This window comes from Pygocentrus nattereri, chromosome 5 (genome assembly GCF_015220715.1).
Source record: "Pygocentrus nattereri isolate fPygNat1 chromosome 5, fPygNat1.pri, whole genome shotgun sequence".
Taxonomy (NCBI): domain Eukaryota; kingdom Metazoa; phylum Chordata; class Actinopteri; order Characiformes; family Serrasalmidae; genus Pygocentrus; species Pygocentrus nattereri.
In genome coordinates, this window is record NC_051215.1 from 23,576,029 (window position 1) to 23,597,415 (window position 21,387).

Sequence of the window (21,387 nt, forward strand, 5' to 3'; positions counted from 1 at the left end):
CTTACTGCCAGTGACCAGCACTGTGGGGAGCCAATTCTTTACTTATCCCTACTTACTGACTACAGTTCTTGTCTTTGCTTGTACAATACCCTCCTTCCCCGACTGTATTTTAAAATGTTCTGTATTCTGGAAACATATTGTCCCCTTGGAATTATAAGGGTCTATTTGCATTCAGCGCAGTTTCCAGATATCGAGCTTCAATGATTTTGCATTTCAAATAGCAAAACCGAACATGTGGACATGTCTATTCAATTTGTTACTATTAGTCACGCTGATGTCTATTAAAATGATCTTGTTTACAAGCAAAAACCTGTGATGTGTGTGATGACAAGTGACATGAAACTACACATGTAGTCACACACTTTTTCCCACATGTATGTAAAAAAATGAGAGGTGTGTGTTTATTCACAGGTGGAATCCATGTGTTTGCTGAAGGGATGATTTCTACAGCATGTTTTGGAGCATATATGTACATAAAACTTTTTATAAATTTACTATTTTGAATGTTTATGGGGCAATCGAACTTTCGTATTGTGAACTTTGGGGGTCTTAGCTGTAACAGTGTGTTTAACTTTGCTGTGTGGAGGCTGTACGATAGCTCCCACTTGAGTTGTTTATATGGTTTAAACAAGTGCTTTATGGCTGCATTCACATTACCAGGCTGAAGTGGCAAAAATCCGATTTCTTGCCCTTATGCGACTTGGATCTCAGAGCTGTGTGGACATGCAAATCTGATCTTTTCAAATCCGAACTGAGTCACTTTCATATGTGGTCCTAGATCAGATACGCATCTGATTCATGGCCATGCAACCTTAATGTGATCGGAATAGGCTCCGAAGGAAGAAGGGTTTCAAACTATTTGTTTGAAGCTACACCCACATTTATGAAGGTAAGATCCGGCCATGTAATCATAACCCTTATGATATTTGTGTACTAGCAAACGCTAGCGTAGTGATACTGCTAAAGTTCTGTGTGTCAATCACTGCTAAAACTTTATTGTTGATCTCAGTTTCAAGCAAGGATTCGAAGACAGGAGAGAAAACCATTAGGGCTGAGAGCTATAGATCAGTGAGTGTAAGGGAAAGTTGTCCTTCAGGTTCAGTGCAGGCTGGTTCATGAGACAGGCTACTGCTGAAGGCTTTAGTTCATATTTCATATGATATTCTCTGAATAATATCTGTGTGCAAGCATCTGTAAAAACAATGGGATTCAGAGAAATGAGATTTGATTGTCATTTCTTTTCCATTATGTACTCCTTGTTACTTTAAATGAATGAAGTGAAATTAATAATGATTTGGAAACAATTTTAGCCTTTATACATTTAGTGCATATGAACTGTTATTTGTTTCATATTTGTTTTAGTTTTTTATTTCCCAAACCTTCTCACTGTACTTCTGTGCACACTGTGTGTTCTCCTTTATTAAGATTAAGTGGCCCTTATTAGTCTCACAGTGGTGAAATTTCACCTCTGCATTTAACCCATCTGTGAAGTGAAACACCACATACACACTAGTGAACACACACAATAGGGTGCAGTGAGCACACTTGCCCATAGCAGTGGGCAACCCTATCCGCAGCACCTGGGGAGCAGTTTGGGGTTAGGTGTCTTGCTCAAGGGCACCTCAGTCATGTGCTGTCGGATCTGGCCAGTTCCCTAACCTCCAGCCCGTGACTGCCCATAAAAGCCAGCACTCTCCCCATTGGGGAGTCGAACCCTGTTCTTCCTTGTGACAGGTGGAGATACTGTCCACTATACTAACGAGGACATGGCTGTTTGAACTAACTGAGCTAACAGGATTAACTGAACTAGGTAAAATTAGGGTTCAGTGTGGGAGAATTTTCCCTGTTCATCAAATCAAGTTTCTGTGAATCATATCAATGCTGGGATTCTAATACTGCCAACTCTATAGTATTTCCCCTTTATAACAAAAGTTTGTTCATTTATTGTTTAGAAATAACATTTCATTGTTTAACTGCACTTGCAGCACTTACAGTATGTACTGTAACAGATTTATGTATTTTCACAGATTTTGCTTCCCATTCTGTGCAGCTACAAAGCTGCCAGTGTTCCTGTGTGGCAGGTATAGCTTTGTGGCAGCACTTTTTTACCAGACTACACATTATTCTGACCTGAAGTCTACCTCTGTTCCCCCCAAAATTGACCTTTCCTTTCTTTATTGTTATCTCTATACTTCCCTTGATGAATAGATAGAGATAGAACTTATTTGAAAGTAAGCGTAATTGTAAAAAATGACAAATTCCATTTACTGTTTATCGTAAATAGTAGCTATTAAGCTATTTTATCATTTCATTCATTTATTAGAGCTCAGTAAGTTACACCTGCCATGTCAATGAAATGTTGCTGTTAGACATTCCATTTCATAACTATAAACATGCCTTGAGTTTTCATAATTTCAAAGTGGTATCCATATACAATTTAGACTTGTTTTGTTATTATTATTGTTGTACAAAGGTCATTTTTATATGTAACAATTTTATATAGGAAACAATTAATAGTTTAATATAGATACAAGACAAGCATTGATGTGTTTTTGTTGTCTTGTATAATCTATGTTGATTGTTAGATGTAGGGGCGCAGGACTGACAGATATGTGGCCAAAAAAGAGTAGTAATTCAATTGAATTTATTACAATAATTCAGTTTTTTAATAATGAACAATGTGCAACAGACTTCCAGTAGGAAAAAAAAACTGTGAGTTCAGCTTCTTTTATTATAAGGCTTTAAAATTACATCACCATCTATTTGACTAGAAAGAAGAGTTACAGCCTCATAAGACACCCAGCTTCTGAATGTAGCTTATAAAATAGAAAGTATGAAGAATATGACAAAGTGTGTTTTGGAACCACAGGCGATCTCAAGGAGTTGAAGAGGTTAACTCTTCTCTGTTTTATTGAATGGAAATGTGTGGTATAATTGAATAAATATCATTCAAAAAATGTTTTTCTGAATGTACTTTTGCAACTTTTTGCATCACTGTTTGTAACTGAGGTGCTTCAAATGATTGAAAACCCCAACACCTTGGACGCATTTCAGTTTGTCTATGATAACATGATTGCTTTAATTACTATTCTGTCTGGCAAAGACCTTCAAGGTTAAACAAAGCTGTACGTTTACTTTGTCATCAACACAGTGAAACTGGAGATTAGCATTAGTTTTAGTAGCAGCTGCAGACATGTGGAAGCCAACATTTGTCTCTCCTGCTTGATGCTGTCAGCCTCTGCTGCAGTGTTTTGTTCATGGTGTTAAAGAATAAGCGCACATGCTTCTGCCGGTGCTCATGCTGAACCTTCACGTCAGAGCATGTGCTGAAACATACTCAGTGGGTCTATTTCATGCCTAATTCATGAGACACTCAGCAGTATATTTGCATATAACCAGCAGTTTCAGGACGTTTCACCGCACCATACTACTTCAAAACCATCGATAGAAGCTGGAAGGATGATATGCATTTAAATTGTGGAAGTATTGCATTTCAAAGGGGAAGACTCTGATTTCTTGACAGTGGTGGAGATAGGAACCAGAAGTCGCCATGACTACAACACAAATATAACGATTTTATTTACTATCTAAAACCACCAGTGAACCCACACATCTTCTGTGTTTATATGGCATGTTCATGATGGTAAAATAGTGGAAAAAAGTTTTCTTTCTTGATTAGTTTGCATACATTTTATTGCCAAAATCTCAAAACTGTCATGAAACAGTGCAGACACCTGGCAGCATATTTATGGACATCTGGTTCCTATCACGACCACTGTGAACAATTCCGGTAGGTTTTTCCAGAGTGAACTATTTCACATCAAGCCACTATGAATGACTTTGTTAACACTTTAATCAAGCAGGAAATTGGAACAATCTGTGGAATTTCCCTTTAAAGGCACAGTATAAGATTCTAGAGGACAATTGTTGACATTTCAACTCAACAGCAAACATGCCTACCATTCCCTTTAGTGCTCCTTTAGAAGCTTTTCAGCATGTGCTGAAACATACTCAGTGGGTCTATTTCATGCCTAATTCATGAGATACTTGGCTTTGTCCAATTCATGGACATGCATTGCCAAAGTGAAGAATAGTGGGCTGTCAAATCGTTTTTTTTTTTAAAACCCATCACAAACATTATACAGACAAATACCATGATGTAACATTTGAGCGCCAACGAGTTGTTATCACAAACATTAGCCAACACAATAAAACAATACTGGTTCTGTGAAATGTCTATGAAAAAGTGAATGTTACCTACCTTTCCCATCTACAGAGCCTGGGCCATTACCAATACCAATGCACACATAGAATGGACAACTAGAGACTGAGAGGAGACGTTTGCTGAATTTAGCCAAAAATCTATTGGATTGAAAGTGTATACTGCAGCTTTAAAGACCATATTGTACCTTTGTGTCTGTACAGTGCCATATTTTCTCATTGTATAGAAACCAAAACATGATAATATTTTCTATTCTGTGTCCTCATTGTTTTGATTATACAGACTCTATTAAGTAATTAATTAATTGTTATTATAACCGTATTATTACAGGCCATTTCTTAGCTATATGTTGCATTAATTTACTGATTCATTGACATGATATTAGTACACATTAGTATATATACCAGTTTAGGAAAGTAATGTTGGGGCAGAAACACGGGGATGGGAAGTTCAAAACAATGAGTACAATAAGGCTCTGAGCAAACCAAGTGATACTTGACTCTTTATTTGACGTTTTCTTTTCTCTGCCATTGTGCAATTGTATCCTCACTATGGCTGTAACTACATTGTATGCTCTTTCAGAGATGAACATTTCTTTGGAAGAGGATCGATGATAGTCTGCATCAAATGAGCTCAGACTTATTGAATTTCATTTTCAGCAGGCTGCCATAAAACACACAGCAGTTCAGCTCCAGAGCAGGGAGCTTCAGCAAATCACACTTCAAACTGTACCGCATGCTCTTATTCTGGGGTTTCTTATCAACTGGCTGCTAAATACACAGCAGCTCATGAATTAATAAGAAATCACATGTTCACATGTAAGATCTAAGATGTTTAAAGGGCCCGTTAAACATAGGCTGTGTTCACATTACCAAGTTGAAGTGGCACAAATCTGATTTTTTGCACTAATGTGACTCAGATCTGATGTTTTCAGGGCTGTGTGGACACAAATCTGATCTTTTCAAATCTGATCTGAGCCATTTTCATATGTGGTCCTAGATGGGATAAGTATCGGATTTGTGGCCACATGAGCTAAATGTGGCGCTCAGATCAGAATTCATGTGTTTTTTTTCTGCTGCACGTGTGCTGTCATTCAGCGTTACCATGGCAGCAGCGCCGAACAGAAGTTAAAGCCTGTAAATGGTGGAAAAGCAGCTCATCTCACCTTTTTCTCCTTCATCTCGCTCTAATAATGAAGCTGAGAGCTGATCAGCGTTAATGATCTTCTCAGTGAAGCTCGTTCTGCTCGTTACTTTGTGTTGATGATGCAGTGATTCATTCTTGTGACGTTACTGAGTAGGATGAGCTCATGAGGGTCATTTCAGGATACCGGTTCATCACATTAATGACAGATTTGAGTCACTTACCTAAACCATTGTGAACCATCATGTCAGAGACATCAGATTTGAGCAAAAAAATCTGATTTGAACAATGAGGCTTGTGAACGTAGGTATAAAAGCAAAATTTCCTCTTTTTTGCTTTTTTTTTTTGGACATACGAAGGCTTATTATTCAGTGACTACAGGGACTTCATCGCAAACTGGCTGAGGTTTTATTAGATTATAGAAGAGTGTAATAAATCTTTGGGACCTGGCCATTTAAGGTGTTAAAGTTTCAAAAGATATCATTTACTATCCAGTTAATACAGTTTACAACTGGAAACTAAGCATCAAAAACAGCCTGTTTTGAATGAATTGTTTTTGTGATGTCACAGAAACCACATGAAAATACTTCACACTGAAGTTATATTAAGGCCCAATCCCATTTCTTATTTTCACCCCTACCCTGTGTTTTCGAGTGTAACCCTCCCCCTTGAAACTGAGTTAGAAGGGATAGTGGTTGAAATCTTCCCCCATGAAATGGGACAACCCTTCAAGAACTGGATATGTCATCAGTTGTCATCAGCGACTTTTACGTAAACAGACGAGACGAGATTTTCTGGCCATTTCCAACACGCCACCTCCAGCTGTGGTGATCTCACTTGTGTGTCACATGACAGGACAGGTGAATCATATTTAAAATAGCCTGGAAAAATAATGAGGACATGTTTTCTTGCTTTGTCTCCAGACTATAGCAATAATGGTTTATCGCACTGACATTTGCCATTAATCCGAAAGAGACTGAAAAGCAGGACGCTCGCGATTCATTCACAACTTCAGTTTTATGCGTCAATCAATCAAATGAGTCACTGAATAAAAAAAGAACACAAACAAAAAAAACTACATCACTTCATTAACAGCTACTAGCGACCCTGCCAGGCTGCAGTGACAGCAGAGGGGGGAAAGTTGAGCTCCTCACTGCTTAAATACATTTAGGCCATCATACACCTTCAAAGAGGGGGGCAATTAATTATTATCGCCACCAAGAATTCTTCTGTGATATGAAGCTGAACTTGGCTTTCTAATCGCCAGCTTCATGATCAATTTCCCGTTCCACCTTAAATGGTGAGGCAACCTCGTGTACCAGAACGTAATTGCTGTACCATTTAAGGTGGAACGGGAAAATTCGACAGGTAGCAACTGAAACATCAGCGTATTACTAGTGATTTTCAGCCTAAGCTGCTTTTTGAATTAGCTAGTTAAAATGTAAAGAAAGTTGTTCAGAGTGTGTTCTAGAGACACAGTCAGCTGTTCGCAGTGGTGGTGAAAGAAACTCGACATCCACCCCTTAAAGCTATTACATTAAGTTGTTGTTACATGAAATGGTTATTAATACACTGTTTGATGTCAGAGTCATTGTTTAATGACAGGTTTGAGAAGATTTTGGCCTAAAATGTCATTTTTAAAATCCATTCATGGTGAAGGGATATATGCACAGTGTTATGAGGCAAAAGAGTCCCCAAGATTTGCCACTATATTACCATCATCTACTTTACATCTAAACTCAGAAGGCATGTAGTGGTTTTGGATACAAGATAAAATGGCCATGTTTGTGTTGTGGTCATGGTGATTCCTATCACCACCACTGTAAAGAAAATCAGAGAGTGTTTACTGTGACACATCAAACAACTCTCCGAATGTCTCTGCTTACACCGCAAACGCAGAAGTTTTGGGAGCACTTTATTTGGATAGTCCACTTTATATGCTTTGTAGGTAATTCATTTACATTCAGATTACATTTAACTAAATATCTACTTTTCTTTAACTCTAATCCTGGCTTTAATCCTAATCCTAACCTTAATTTCAACCCAAAACCTAAAACTAACCCTCGCCAAGGTTCTGGCCCTAACCCCGGCCAAAACCCTGACCTTAACCCCACCATTGTTTAGAATCAACTGAGTTTCAACATATAGTTTGTTAACATTTTGAACATCTGTAGATAATCTGTAGGGGACTGTAGAGGACTATCCAAATGAAGTGATACCGATTTACTTTAGTGATTTAGTGCCATTATTGGAGAAGTTGTAGTGCAAGGGTGGGTTTACAGAGTACTGGAAGTGTTTACCCTCCTCATGTGTCATCTATGCTTCTGTGCTACCCGCTCCCTAGCTTACTTGTTGGGGTATCACTGAGTTGGGCATTTATGAGTATTTGTAAAGGCTTGTTGATGTGATCAGTTGCTCCTGGTTCCTCTTCTTTCTGTGTTGTTGCTGCACATTAATTGTATTTGCTTGCAAATGTCATGTAATACCAGGAAACAAAGACTAAACAAGCAAACAAGTAAATACATTAAAGGTCCACGTCTATGGGATGAGATCCGATGTGTTCAGTAATACAGCAACAATGTAATGTAATGTGAGGCATAATACTTTTTTAGAAACATTTAAAAAATAAAACAACAAAATATTCTGTAATGAATCATTAATAGTGATGCAACATCCCATTATCCCACCAGCTGCCTTCAAATAGTAATAGCAGTCATTTTAAATTAATTCCAGTTATCCTGTATGTCATTGCCATATTAAAATGCTTTCATGCTGCATTTTGCATAAGCAAGCGATACAAGCTAAACTATGTGTCTAACTGTCAGAAAAGGTTTAATGTAAGAGTAATTACAGCTAAATGAATACTAAATTATACGCATGCTTATTTCCCTCACAGCTCAGGATGGAAACCCATTTTTAGGTACAGCAGCGAAAGTTCCTCAACTCAGACAAACTGCTTCCGTCTTTCAGTAGCCATGTTTACATGCAGCCTAATAATAATAATACAACACCAATTCCAATGAAGCTGGGACATTGTGGAAAACATAAATAAAGGCAGAAGCAGAGAAAATAGTTACCAAAGAAAACTTTGGTTTTGCCCTTTAGTTAAATTAAAATGGCTATGGACTGAAAAATAGTAATAATTCATTTTTACATGATCATGCTCCAACATCTCTGTATCCCTTAAAATTAAACAGGCTGTTTTTGTTACTTTGCCTTTAAGACTGATGCATGTAAATAAGCTCATTCATAAAGCAGTCTGGGCTGAAACATTCCTTATAACATCAGTGTGAGTGGGCAGGGCTAAACCTCACCTGTGGTATAAGTGAATATAAGTAAATGAATGGACATGAGTTAGTATACATACATTTGTGATATCACAAAAAGAGTGATTTCAAATTGGGCTGTTTTTGCTGCTTATGTTCCTTATATGGACTGTATGGAAGTGAATGTTTTGAAACTTCAACAGTGTTTACATACTACATCAAACTTTTTATTTCCACAAATTGAGAAAAATCTGTCTTTTCTCACTGTAAAAGAGAATCTGTAAGTAAAACTGTAAAAAGGTACCAGATATCAGATGAAACCCATTAATTAACAGTAAATGTATGTTCTCTCATTGATGGCAAAAATCTGTAAAACTTCAGTCATTTAATTTCTAAGAAACACTGCCTTTTACTGTAATTCCACACTTTCACTAATTCAAGTAGACATTTTGACATACAGTATATTATTTTGGTAAAAAATGTTTAGTGACCATTCAACAGCCATTAAAATAAATATGTATATATCCATGAAAAAAGATGATTTGTTTTTCTGAATTTACTATTTGGTTTCATAAATGAACAACAACCGTGGTCTATTTTAATTTTTATTTTAAAAAATCAAGTGTTGACAAGTGTTGATATGTTTTAAGGTACTTTGACATCGAAAATATTTTTTTTGTCTTTTTCTTTTTTTTTTACAGTACTTGATATTAGCCTTTTAAAATATGTTTTAATTGCAAACAGCAAGCGGTGATCTGACCACTTTCAAAACAGAACAAATATATATATATATATTTACTTTTACATTCTGTGAAAACTTCATGTCGAGAAATTGCTCCAAAACTATACTAAAAGTAAAGAATTTCTTCTCTCCTATACAGTTGCCATTTTGCATTTTGGAGATGCTTGTATTTCTTTGGCTTGATATCCTAGAAAACTGTATCATGAATCTTAATGTGTTAATATTTGTGAACTGTCTAAGTGAAAAATGTTCTGTTTTCAGTTTGTTTTGCAGTGTGGAAGAACCATCACATGCGCACAGTGACCAATTACTTTATTGTGAACCTCTCCTTTGCCGACATCTTGGTTACTCTCACCTGCCTTCCTGCAAGCCTGGTGGTGGACATCACAGAAACGTGGTTCTTCGGAGAAACGCTCTGTCGAATACTACCTTATTTACAGGTAAGCATTTCTGAAAAGCAGATAAACTATTATCTCAGTGACCTTCAGTCCAGTGAGCAAGTTAAAGTAGAGTTAAAGTAGAGACACCCAAGGTAAAATATTACTCCAGTAAAAGTAGAAGTTCCTCCTTTTAGACCTCCACTTGAGTAAAAGTACAAAAGTATTTGCCTTCAAATGTACTTAAGTATCAACAGTAAAAGTACTAAAAGATTAATTATGGCTCTGATGTCCTGTTTTCATTTTTATAACAAGACTCGCTTCATGAACTCATTTTAGGTGAAAGTCCTCCAGCGTCTCTCTTGGTAAACTTTTAATAGTTTAATAGTCTTTTAATAGAATGTCATTAATTAGCAAGCAAAGTTTCAGTTTAAGATTTATTTACAACTTAGTTACACATTTAAGTTTAATACAACCCCAATTCCAATGAAGTTGGGACGTTGTGTAAAACATAAATAAAAACAGAATATGATGATTTGCAAATTCTTTTCAACCTAAATTCAATTGAATACACTACAAAGACAAGATATTTAATGTTCAAACGGATAAACTTTATTGTTTTTTGCAAATATTCAGTCATTTTGAATTTGATGCCTGCAACACATTCCAAAGAAGTTGGGACAGGGGTAACAAAAGATTGGGAAAGTTGAGGAATGCTCGCTCCATCTACAAGTGCAAGTTAAAACTCTGCCATGCAAAGCGAAAGCCATATATCAACAACACCCAGAAACGCTGCCGGCTTCTCTGGGCCCGAGCTCATCTGAGATGGACTGATGCAAAGTGGAAAACTGTCCTGTGGTCTGACAAGTCCACATTTCAAATTGTTTTTGGAAATCATGGACGTTGTGTCCTCCGAGCCAAAGAGGAAAAGGACTGTCTGGATTGTTTTCAGTGCAAAGTTCAAAAGCCAGCATCTCTGATGGTGTGTGGGTGTGTTAGTGCCCATGGCATGGGTAACTTGCACATCTGTGAAGGCACCATTAATGCTGAAAGATACATACAGTTTTTGGAGCAACATATGCTGCCATCCAAGCAACGTCTTTTTCAGGGACGTCCTGCTTATTTCAGCAAGACAATGTCAAGCCACATTCTGCACGTGTTACAACAGCGTGGCTTCGTAGTAAAAGAGGGCAGGTACTAGACTGGCCTGCCTGCAGTCCAGACCTGTCTCCCATTGAAAATGTGTGGCGCATTATGAAGCACAAAATATGACAACGGAGACCCCGGACTGTTGAGCAACTGAAGTTGTACATCAAGCAAGAATGGGAAAGAATTCCACCTACAAAGCTTCAACAATTAGTGTCCTCAGTTCCCAAACACTTATTGAGTGTTGTTAAAAGGAAAGGTGATGTAACACAGTGGTAAACATGCCCCTGTCCCAACTTCTTTGGAATGTGTTGCAACATCAAATTCAAAATGAGTGAATATTTGCAAAAAACAATAAAGTTTTTCTTGTCTTTGTAGTGTATTCAATTGAATATAGGTTGAAAAGGATTTGCAAATCATCATATATGTTTTTATTTATGTTTTACACAACGTCCCAGCTTCATTGGAATTGGGGTTGTAAAAACTTGCTTTAAACTCAGGACCACAGATGAGCTTCCTTTACTATGTTGATCTGTAGGTCTCTGTTCATAAACATAAACTAGTCAAAATTAATTTACTATAAAATGAAAGTGTTTGTATAAATTCAGAAAAAAGCCGCGTCAGTCACGACTGCATATGTGGACATATTTCTATATTGTGCTCTATTTACACAAAGTTAGGTTAGTTCATCATTTATGTTGAATAGACTCTCCCAAAGTTTTACGCTGCTGCACTGACGTTGAACCGTGTGCTGCACTGGGTCGGTATGACCAACAGGTCAAAACAAGCTCAAAACAAAGTGACCGCTGTGTCCAGATTGGTGTTCTTGCTTTGTGCTTCTTTTGTTTTGACATGTTAAGTTTTTATACACACAGAAACCAAAAGGAACGACAGATATCGCATAATTATGTTTGCTCGTTACTGTCCGCCACTGAGGAATTTATATTCAGCTATCAGGTTATGTTAGAGGGGTGTTTGTGAGGATGTGACTGAATGATCTTCTATTGACATCATACCTTTATCAGTATACTCAAAAGAAGTGGATTTTGTCATAAATGAAGTACTAGAAAATGTTGCTTAGCACTTTCTGCACTTTCTAAAACATGATTCGTTATTTGTAGGATGTTTGATTTTAATATGTATTTTTTTTTACTTTTTAAGATGTAGACAAATTGCTAGTTAGCAGGTCAGCCTGTTAGCATCTGTATTGACTTTTGGTGAATTTTCTTACTCTGTACTTTAATTAAAGATTACAGAAAAACAAAAATGTCATATTTTGAATGATGTGACATAAATGAGGGTAAAAAGGCTCAGTTTGGATTTGAGGTTGACTTGAAACACAAACATTAGTGTTAGTTAGTGTAAATTTCCAGCTCTGTTTCCCTCAGTTCTGAATGCAGGGTTACTGTGGTCACTGCTCCTGTTGAGCTGTTTGTGTGGCTGAGGCTGCTGCCGTCCGTAATGAACCCTCAGAGTCTCTTGTGTCTGGATCCTGATTTGAACTACATGTGTTTACACTCAGTAATCAGACACATCTCTGGTCAGACTGAAGTCTGATTGCTGTTTGGTGTGTAATATGCAAATCAGCTCATATACAACAACAAATTCTCTGTGATGTTTTTTTTTTATTCTATTCAAAAACATGCTTGTCTCCTGAAAAATAATCAACTGACTAATTAATTAGAATAATTAGATTTGCGTTTCTTGAAGGAAAATACAGCGTTTACGGAAAAAGAAAATGATAAAATAATATTTCAGAGGAAAGAGTCACAGAAATCAAATGCAATGGAAAAGAAACAGAAAGAAAGAAAGAAGGGAAGGAAGAAAAAAATAAGAGGGAGAAAAGAGGTTAGGAAGGAAGAAAATACATAAAAGAATAAAAAGATGGAATTAAGAAAGAAAGAAAGAAAGAAAGAAAGGATGGCAAAGAAAAAAATTGAGAAGGAATGGTGGAAAGAAAGAAGTAAAAGAATCAGATAAGGAAGGATAAGAAGAAAAATATGGAATTAGAAAAAGAAGGAGAAGGGAGTTTCACGACTGGCCCCTACCACTCCTCCATGTGCTTTTGTGTGCCTTTTAGTCCTGCTTTTTTTTTTTTTTTTGAGTTCTTCCCAGCCCTGCCCCCTTGTTTTCAGACCCTGCCCTTAATTACTTCCACCTGTGTCTGGTTAGCCACCTGTGTCTTGTTATCCCTCATTGTTACCTGTATTTAAGCCCTGTGTGTTCCAATGTGAGTTTGCTGGACTTTGTTTATGCTGTTTGTACTGTTTGAAGTGTATTGTTTGGATTGTTTGGTGTCTTCTGTTGTGTTTATCCTGTGTTCCTTTGTTGTTATCTCTGTTCCTCCTGTTCTCCATGTTGGCTCTATGACCCTGGACTGTTTTGATCCTGACTATGGATTTGCCCTTAATACATCTCGCTTATCTCAGCATATGCTTCCACCTCATCATCACTCCCCAACGTTACAGAAAGACCAGCCGACTAAGGACGCACCACGAAAGCAAGGTGAGATGGATGGAACATGCAGAAAACCCTTTTTACAGCACTTGGCTTGGTCTCAAGCACCACTGCGAGCTTGCCATAGATCGAGTGAGCCTTAGGAGCAGCCGAGTGGGTTCTGTTTCTGCTTGTTCCTCCAGGTTGTTGCCACTGTCCATTCCTGGCATTGTGGATGCTGCCCGAGCTCCTGATCCCATGGCCGCACCCCGCGGCATGCCTGTTCCTGTGGCCTCACCCCATGGCATGCCTTTTCCCATGGCACGCCTGTTCCCATGATTGCTCCCTGTGGCACGCCTGTTCCCGTGGCTGCACCCCGCAGCACGCCCGCACCTCCGGACCTGCCACCTGTCGCCATGTCTGGACCCACCGCCTGCCTCCGAGGACATCGCTGCAGGCCTGCATGCCTCCAGGGACATCGCAACCCCTTTGTTCCTGCCCATCCCGCCCGCTTCTGTGTCCCCTGTTTTTTCTGTTCCTTTGTTTTTGTGCTCCTCTGTTCCTGGTGGTGTTTTCCCTACTGTTGTGTCTGTGCCTGTGCCTATTCCTGTTGTAGTTCCTGTTCTTGTCTCTCCTTCTGTTTCTGTCCCGATGTCTGTTTGTGTGTCGGTTTCTGTGCCTGTGTCCGTTTTGGTTCCTGTTCCCTTGTCTCTTGCGTGGTCAGTCTTATGTTGTTTTCCTTGTCCTGTTCTGCCTCCGGTCGTCCCTCGTTCAGCGTTTTCTGTTGTTCCTCCTTGCCCCCCTCCCTGCCCTTGTTTTGTCCTCAGTCTGTTCGTATTTCCTCTGTTCCTGTGTCTGGTGCTGTCTCTTCTGTTTCTTCTCCTGTTTCTGTGCCTTTAGCTCCTATTCCCTGTTCTGCGTCGGTTTCCTCTCCTGTTTCTGTGTCTGTAACCTTGGTTCCTGTTCTGCGTTGTCCTCCTGTCTCTGCTTTCTGAGCCTTCAGCTCTTGTTTCGTGTTCTCCATCTGTTTCTGTCCCCATTCCTGTGCCTTCGGCGCCTGTGGTTCTGTCTTCTCCTTTGTCTGCTCCTCATCCTGCCTTGTCTCCTTTCTTTGTGTCTGCTCCTATTTCTTTGTATGCCCTGTTTCCTGTGCCTGTTCCTCCTTCTGTTCCTTGTGTATTGTCCTGTTTCTGTGTAGCTCTTACTCTGGTTTTGGTCCCTTGTGTCTGTGTTTGGTTTTTTTTTCGCAAGCTTTGGTGCTGCGTGATTGGCCCCTCCCACTCCATGTGCTTTTGTTTATCTTTTAATCCTGTCATGTGCTTTTTTTTTCTGAGTTCTTCCTGGTCCTGCCCTCTTGTTTTCAGACCCTGCCCTTAATTACTTCAACCTGTGTCTGGTTAGCCACCTGTGTCTTGTTATCCCTCACTGTTACCTGTATTTAAGCCCTGTGTGTTCCAATGTGAGTTTGCTGGACTTTGTTTGTGCCGTTTGTACTGTTTGAAGTGTATTGTTTGGTGTTTTCTGGCTTCTGTTTTAATCCTGTGTTCCTTTGTTGTCTGTCCCTCCTGATCTCCATGTTGGCTGTATGACCCTGGACTGTTTTGACCCTGACTATCGATTTGCCCTTAATAAATCTCGCTTATCTCAGCATATGCGCCTGTCTCATCACTCCCCAACATTATAAGTAGAAAAAGAAAGGAGGTTAGGAGGGAAGAAAATAAAAGAAAAAGATCAACTTAACTAAGAAAGTAGGAAAGCTATAAAAATGGGATGAATTAGTAAGTATCTCCTTCCCATCTGTTTTGGAATGTGCTCCAGACTCCTGCAGAAGGCATTGCATGAGGACAATCTGGCTATATGTACCTGCAGGGTGTGTAACATGATTCATAGATTGAGAAAAGGGGGTACAGGGCAGAGAATGTCTCATTTGATGTGTGAAAAATGGGTTACAAAGCAGATGTTAATGGTTGGCAAAAACGCATGATTTCATTTGGGCATAAAAGGCCTCAGTGTGAAGGAAGTAGCTGAATTTGCAGGTGTATCGATGTGTACGGTTATATGGGTTGATCAGCACTGGCAAAAATGCCAGTCTACAAGAAATTCTCATCAGATTTGCAGCACAAAGACGAAACTGAGAAACTGGGACCGCCGACATGTTTTACAGTTTGTGAATAAAATTCCATTCACTTTCAGGAAAGAATTGCTTCTAGAACTCAATGCAGGTTCTTCACAGCCAATTTCTGAAATAATGCTCCTCAGAAAACTGCATACCATGAACCATGAGTCTGGCATGCTTGAGGTCTTTGCTCACTTCTCCTCTCAAAGTTATTGATTACAGTGGGCAAAAAGACACAAAAGCTGGACTGCTCATGACTGGAAATGTGTTATCTGGTCAGACGAATCTCGTTTCCGCCTGTTAGTGATGCGTCGTGTTTATCGTAGACCTCAGGAAGCCTTCAATGAGAACCGCATGCAGGTTTGTTTCAAGCTGGAGGAGCTCTGTGATGTTCTGGGGGTGTTTTACTTACGTGGAAATGTGTCTTTTGGTTGAGGTGACAGTAAATCTGAACCAGAGTGCCTATATTGAGCTGCTGGACAACCAAGTTCTGCCTTTTGCTCATCATCTTATAGAGGAACATAACATTCCTATACCTGTATTCCAAGATAACAATTTGTGTGTTTACAGGGCTGGATATGTGACTGATTGGCATGATGAACATCAGGAATGTTCACATTTCTGGACTGGCCCACAAAATCCCCAGATCTGAATCCATTTGAAAATCTGGGGGGCTTCTTAGAACAACAAGTATAATGCCAGGAAGACATCCACAAAATCTGGCCAAAAGGTGGAATTCTTTGATATAAGACTGGCTGAACACCGATGGCACCTACATCCAGAAATTCGTACAGTTCATTCAAAAATGATTCGCAGCTGTTATTTGTGCTCGTGAAGGCATTACACACTATTAGGTGCGTTTCAGTCACAGGTAACTTGTGTTCTGTCCAGTGAGCTTATATGAACAAATATTTCACTGCTGTCCAGATAAAACCGTGTATCTCCATTTTTGATGTTTTTCAGCTTATGACTTAATTTGAAAATACCAGTTGCTCTTTACATTATCTTTAAATTTCGTGATGAATGGACTAAAAGAAATGACAAAAAATGAACTGGAAAGTAGTCTGGTTCCATCCATCCATCCATCCATCCATCCATCCATCCATCCATCCATCCATTTTCTAAGCCGCTTCTCCGTCAGGGTCGCGGGGGGATGCTGGAGCCTATCCCAGCAGTCTTCGGGCGGAAGGCAGGATACAACCCTGGACAGGTCGCCAGTCCATCGCATAGTCTGGTTCCATTGACACACATTAAAAGTAAAGAAGGTTCATTTATTCTGCTATAAAGTTACCATTTTGGAGATGCAAGGTTTTGTTCTGACAACAGCGAGTTGTTATTAGCATTTCATCTACTGCCCAAATGCTTTAGAATTGAGATCTGTTTTATGTCCATCTCTTAGAGCCAAGCAGTAATGTTATTTCCACAGTCAATTTTTTACTGCACTTCACAGTTTGATTGTAGTTTGCACCCTAACATCTGATCACACAGGGTTTGTTAATTAGCTAATCAGACGAATCGGTTGTGTAAAAACAAGTGTACTTTGGCAGCAGGATTTAGAGACACTATCACAAGCAGACGCTTTTCATTCCTGCAGACAATCAACTATAAGTGCTGCCAAATCAATACTGCCAAGAGCTGTCTACATCTGCCCTTTCCACGGCCAGTAGAGTTCTGTTTACAATTTTTCTTGACTCCAGTGCCTGCCCAGTCATCCCGTTTCCACCTCCATGCTTCTAAATCTAGTGATTGTCATTTTTCAAGCAGTTTTGGATGAGCAGTAGCAGCTCCTCAGAAAAAGCTGAAAGTGTTTTCATGCATATAGAGATATCCATGACAACTGTGATAACCCAGGGCTGGGTTTGGTGTGCATTAGAAGCAGAGATGCTTACTGGCTCACTCAACAGTTGTGTCCCTTTTTATGCCCAGTTCCACATAGTCCACATATACTACAAAGCAACCAGCAGGGTGACTTTCCTCCCTCGCCCTAAAAGGGACAGTTATCGTCTTGAACAGAGAGCTGGAATTTTAATGATAACCCTGAAGTACTTTAAATGCTGCTGTGCGCCTGAGAGAAATTGATATTTTCAGTTGTTCAAAAATGTTCGTCATGCATTTGGAGTGATGGGTTGGCCATTTCAGTACCTTCTTTCTGTAAGTGATCTGTCATGAGGCGTTGTGTTCTTAGAACTCCAGAATTTTGGGATTGTTTTTTGCTATTTTGGGTCAATTACAATTTCCATTATAAAATATTTACATCAGACAGTCACACATGCCATATGTTGTTATAGATAGATATGTCATGGTTTGACGTGTAAATACCAACAGAAATTTGATGTCTTTGAAAATGAAATTGGGTCATTTCTGATCGAAAGTTGAAAACATTTTGTAATTTTTTTTGCTTATGCAGATCAGAAATTGTTAGTCTGGAATGTCTGTGAGTTGAAAATGCAAGAATTTTGATGGTGATTAATACGATTATTATGATTTTTAAAAATTGCATAAGTTGGCCATGTTTTTAATTGATTCTCTGAAACTCTGAGACTCAGCATTTTGATACTCAGAACAATTACAAACTGAGTTGCATATTTAATATCAGATTTTTTAATAGTCTGTGTAAATTCAAAGGCAGAGCTAAATACTATTAATTTTATAATAACATTTGTCATTTATAGTCATTTATCTGCTAAAATGTGTTTTAGTGCCTGTTTTTGTTATTTTAAGGGAAAGTGCACTCAGTGTTGTTGATGGGACAAGGCCATTTGTTTCATTTTTCAGGGCTTTTCCGCCACTCCCATGTACACACCACATGTGACTGCATTTTGAGTCATTTTATGTGTATGTAGGTGTAAATTTCTGATTTTCAACTCTGAGTCAATCAGAGAACCATTTGAGACATGAGGGGAAGTTGTAAGTCATACATGTGCAGTCAGCCATTTATAGTTTAACTTTAAACGGGCGCAAATGCACGGGAATTTAAACGGAAGCAAATGCAGGATCTGAGCAGTGGTTTTCTGTACTGGACTACTGACTAGATTACTTGCTGAAATCTCCTCAGACTCACACAGGGCAACTCCTGATGGTCAGCATGATGTGGGAATTGCCCCCTTTTTTTAACAAGTATGAATCAACACTGTGTTTTTAGTAACATTACATTACTCAATGTTGGGCAAAACCCAGACTATGTAATTAACACAGATCCTAGCTGACCACAGATCAGGCATCACCAAACATCTGCAGCATAGCTGAGCACAGAGGACACAGATGCAGCACTAATAAGTTTAACAGACATTAAGTCTGACTCATTTCTCATGCATTAAGATTGACAGACAAATCTAATAAAGCCTTTCAGAATTTGTTCAGTTCTAAAGGCTTCCTCAGGATTTTTGCAACTGTCTTTCATAAAAGGACCTGGTATCTACTTAATGGAAGATCTATTTGATATTTCAAGGTGTACCCCATACTATCATGATATTTATTAAATATGATATTTACTTTGAGTTTTAGATTAATTGGTCAATTTTCAGGATTTGCATTTAAACCTTGCAAAAAGCCTCACCGTAGAGCCTGTCATCTTTCAGGAATGGCAATGTCATTTTCACATTAATCACTAAATCTATTCTGAATTCCATCTTTCATTGTGAGGATGATTAGTATCTGCCTGTTTGACTCATTGAGCATATTTCAGATATATAGTGATTGGATGTGCTGGCCTAGTCTAGTGCTGTTTTACTGTGGAAGTGACTCTAGTTAGGATGACTGGTGATGCTCATGCTTAAATATGCAGCTGTGGAGATGTGTGCAGCTCTTTTGCTGCCCTGTTGTGGCTCCACAGCTGAATTAGATTTGTAGGTAAAAATAATATAATCCTTCTTTACAGTAAAACAGAGCTCTGCTGATCGTTCAACACAGTTTAACAATAAATGGTCTTAAACGCTGGAATTAATATAGAACTACTAATTCACCCTTTAACCCTAAAGGGTGGTGTGCAGATTGCTGGTCACCATAGCAACAGAGATAACAATCTCACCTAGCTGTTTGCTAATGAAAAGGCAAGGAGAAAGATTTAAGATGAGCATTGATAATTTGGAGAGGAATGGATTTGCAATTATAATCAGTCTAGCTGGTTTCCTGATATGTTTAATCTGCAATGAGAAACTGTCAAACACTAAAAAGTCACAAGGCTTAAGTCATTCAAATTTTCCTGTTCCACCTTAAATGGTGCAGCAGTTGCATTGTGGCACCTCAGGTACCATTTCAGCCTCGTAAAAAGAGAGAGACACTGAGACACATTTTACAAGAAACTGTTCTAGTTTTGTGGAAAGGTTTCCTGCCGGAGATGCGAGAAAAGCCGCTATAGCTGAGCTAAAGCTTAAAACAGAGCAAAATAAGTCTGTGTTTTCATTTACATTGTATTTTAGCCGAGCCGTCCAGGGTGTATCCTGCCTTCCACCCAGTGACTGCTGGGATAGGCTCCAGCTCCCCCAGTGACCCAGAAGGATAAGCGGCTTAGGATGTGTGTATATGTGTGTGTGTGTGAATTTGAGCCTATAATAGACTAAGACATAGCATGTTGTGGCTCCAAAGGTGGTTCGATTTTTTAAAAATGTCTCTCCTTAATATTTGGGTTGCTTAACCCTTTAAACTTCACAGATATCCACATATTAATGCCTATTATTCAATAATCTTATGGAAAACAAGGACATACAGTGTAATTGTCAGGAAGCACCACTTTTATAAACCACCAAAAGCTACTAGAGCACTAGCACCCCTTGTGGAGAATCTTCAGCCTGCTAAATGTGAGTGAGTGAGTGTGTTATAGGTCAGGTCCTTTGCATATAATAGGTCAAAAGCTTTGCATCTAATAGCACAAAATACCTGAGCTACTTTTAAGTTATAGCAATGGAGAATAAAAGTGTGTGAATGTTAACAGTTTAAAAGAGACAAAAGCTGCACCATATCACAGCTTCCCATATTCTTTAGTCCTGGGCAACATTTGTTTCTAATAAATAACACAGTTGCCTGTGGGTCATGTTTTCCCCTGAATACAGTACTGTGCAAAAGTCAGAGATCACTTTTGATTTATTTCACTACCAGTCTAAACAGCCAGTAATTACAGGGCAAAAACAACTAAATATGTTATATCTTTCAGTATTTATTGTGTCTGCTGAAAAGTTAATAAATGAGTTGTGGTCTGAATTTTGCAGCATACTGTATTTTTTGATGTTTAAGATTGGGACACTTTTTACACAGACATTGTCACAAAGCAGCTTTACTGAAATCCAGGCCCAGAACTGTAATAAGAAAGGTTAAATGTCCTGAGCACAAACTCCGGCTGGCAACAGAGAGTAAACTTATCACCATAGATGAAATTTCCAAAAGTTGCATCAAAGGAGAGGCACCAGGATCATACAGAGGAAAGATTTCTTAGATGAGACAGCAACCAATGCCAAAAGCCTGCTGGAAGATATAAGAACATGGCAGGTACCAAGTTTAAATCGAAAACACGGCAGGTTGAAAAGATCAGTGAGGAGTATCATGTAATAAATCTCTATCAGAGCGGCACCAAGTCTAGAAGACTGAAGTCTGCAAATGCCTCCTATGATGTATATAAATCTTGCCACCCCAGATTTTTCACACTGTTGCTCACCTCAGCAGTCATACTGATTTGCTGCTGAGCATCAGGAGCTGTCTGTTTTCAGTCCTACTTAGTGCTCTGAAATAGTTTAAGCCTGTAAGACCTACACTGACACATTTCAACCTTTACATACTTGTGTTTTTTTTTTTTTTTTCACTTTTTTTATCGAGTGCTAGAAATAAAAGTTCTGTGCTGGTACAGTTTTCATTCATCAAGGTACAAAAAATGTAGCTGTTCCCTCAAAGGTACAGCTGTGGTTTTAAGGTCCAATTGTTTTCAGGTGAAAGGTTTGTATTTGTACCTT

At 38.8% G+C, this 21,387-nt stretch overlaps 1 protein-coding gene across 1 annotated transcript in view; it reads left to right on the forward strand.

Annotated features, from left to right (window-relative positions):
• The window catches only part of hcrtr2 (hypocretin (orexin) receptor 2), an 83,283-nt gene that overhangs the window by 32,074 nt on the left and 29,822 nt on the right, over window positions 1-21,387 (forward strand). The window contains exon 2 of the mRNA XM_017694049.2: window positions 9,635-9,813. Coding sequence (XP_017549538.2) covers window positions 9,635-9,813 — 179 coding nt within the window. The remainder of the gene's footprint in view (window positions 1-9,634; window positions 9,814-21,387) is intronic.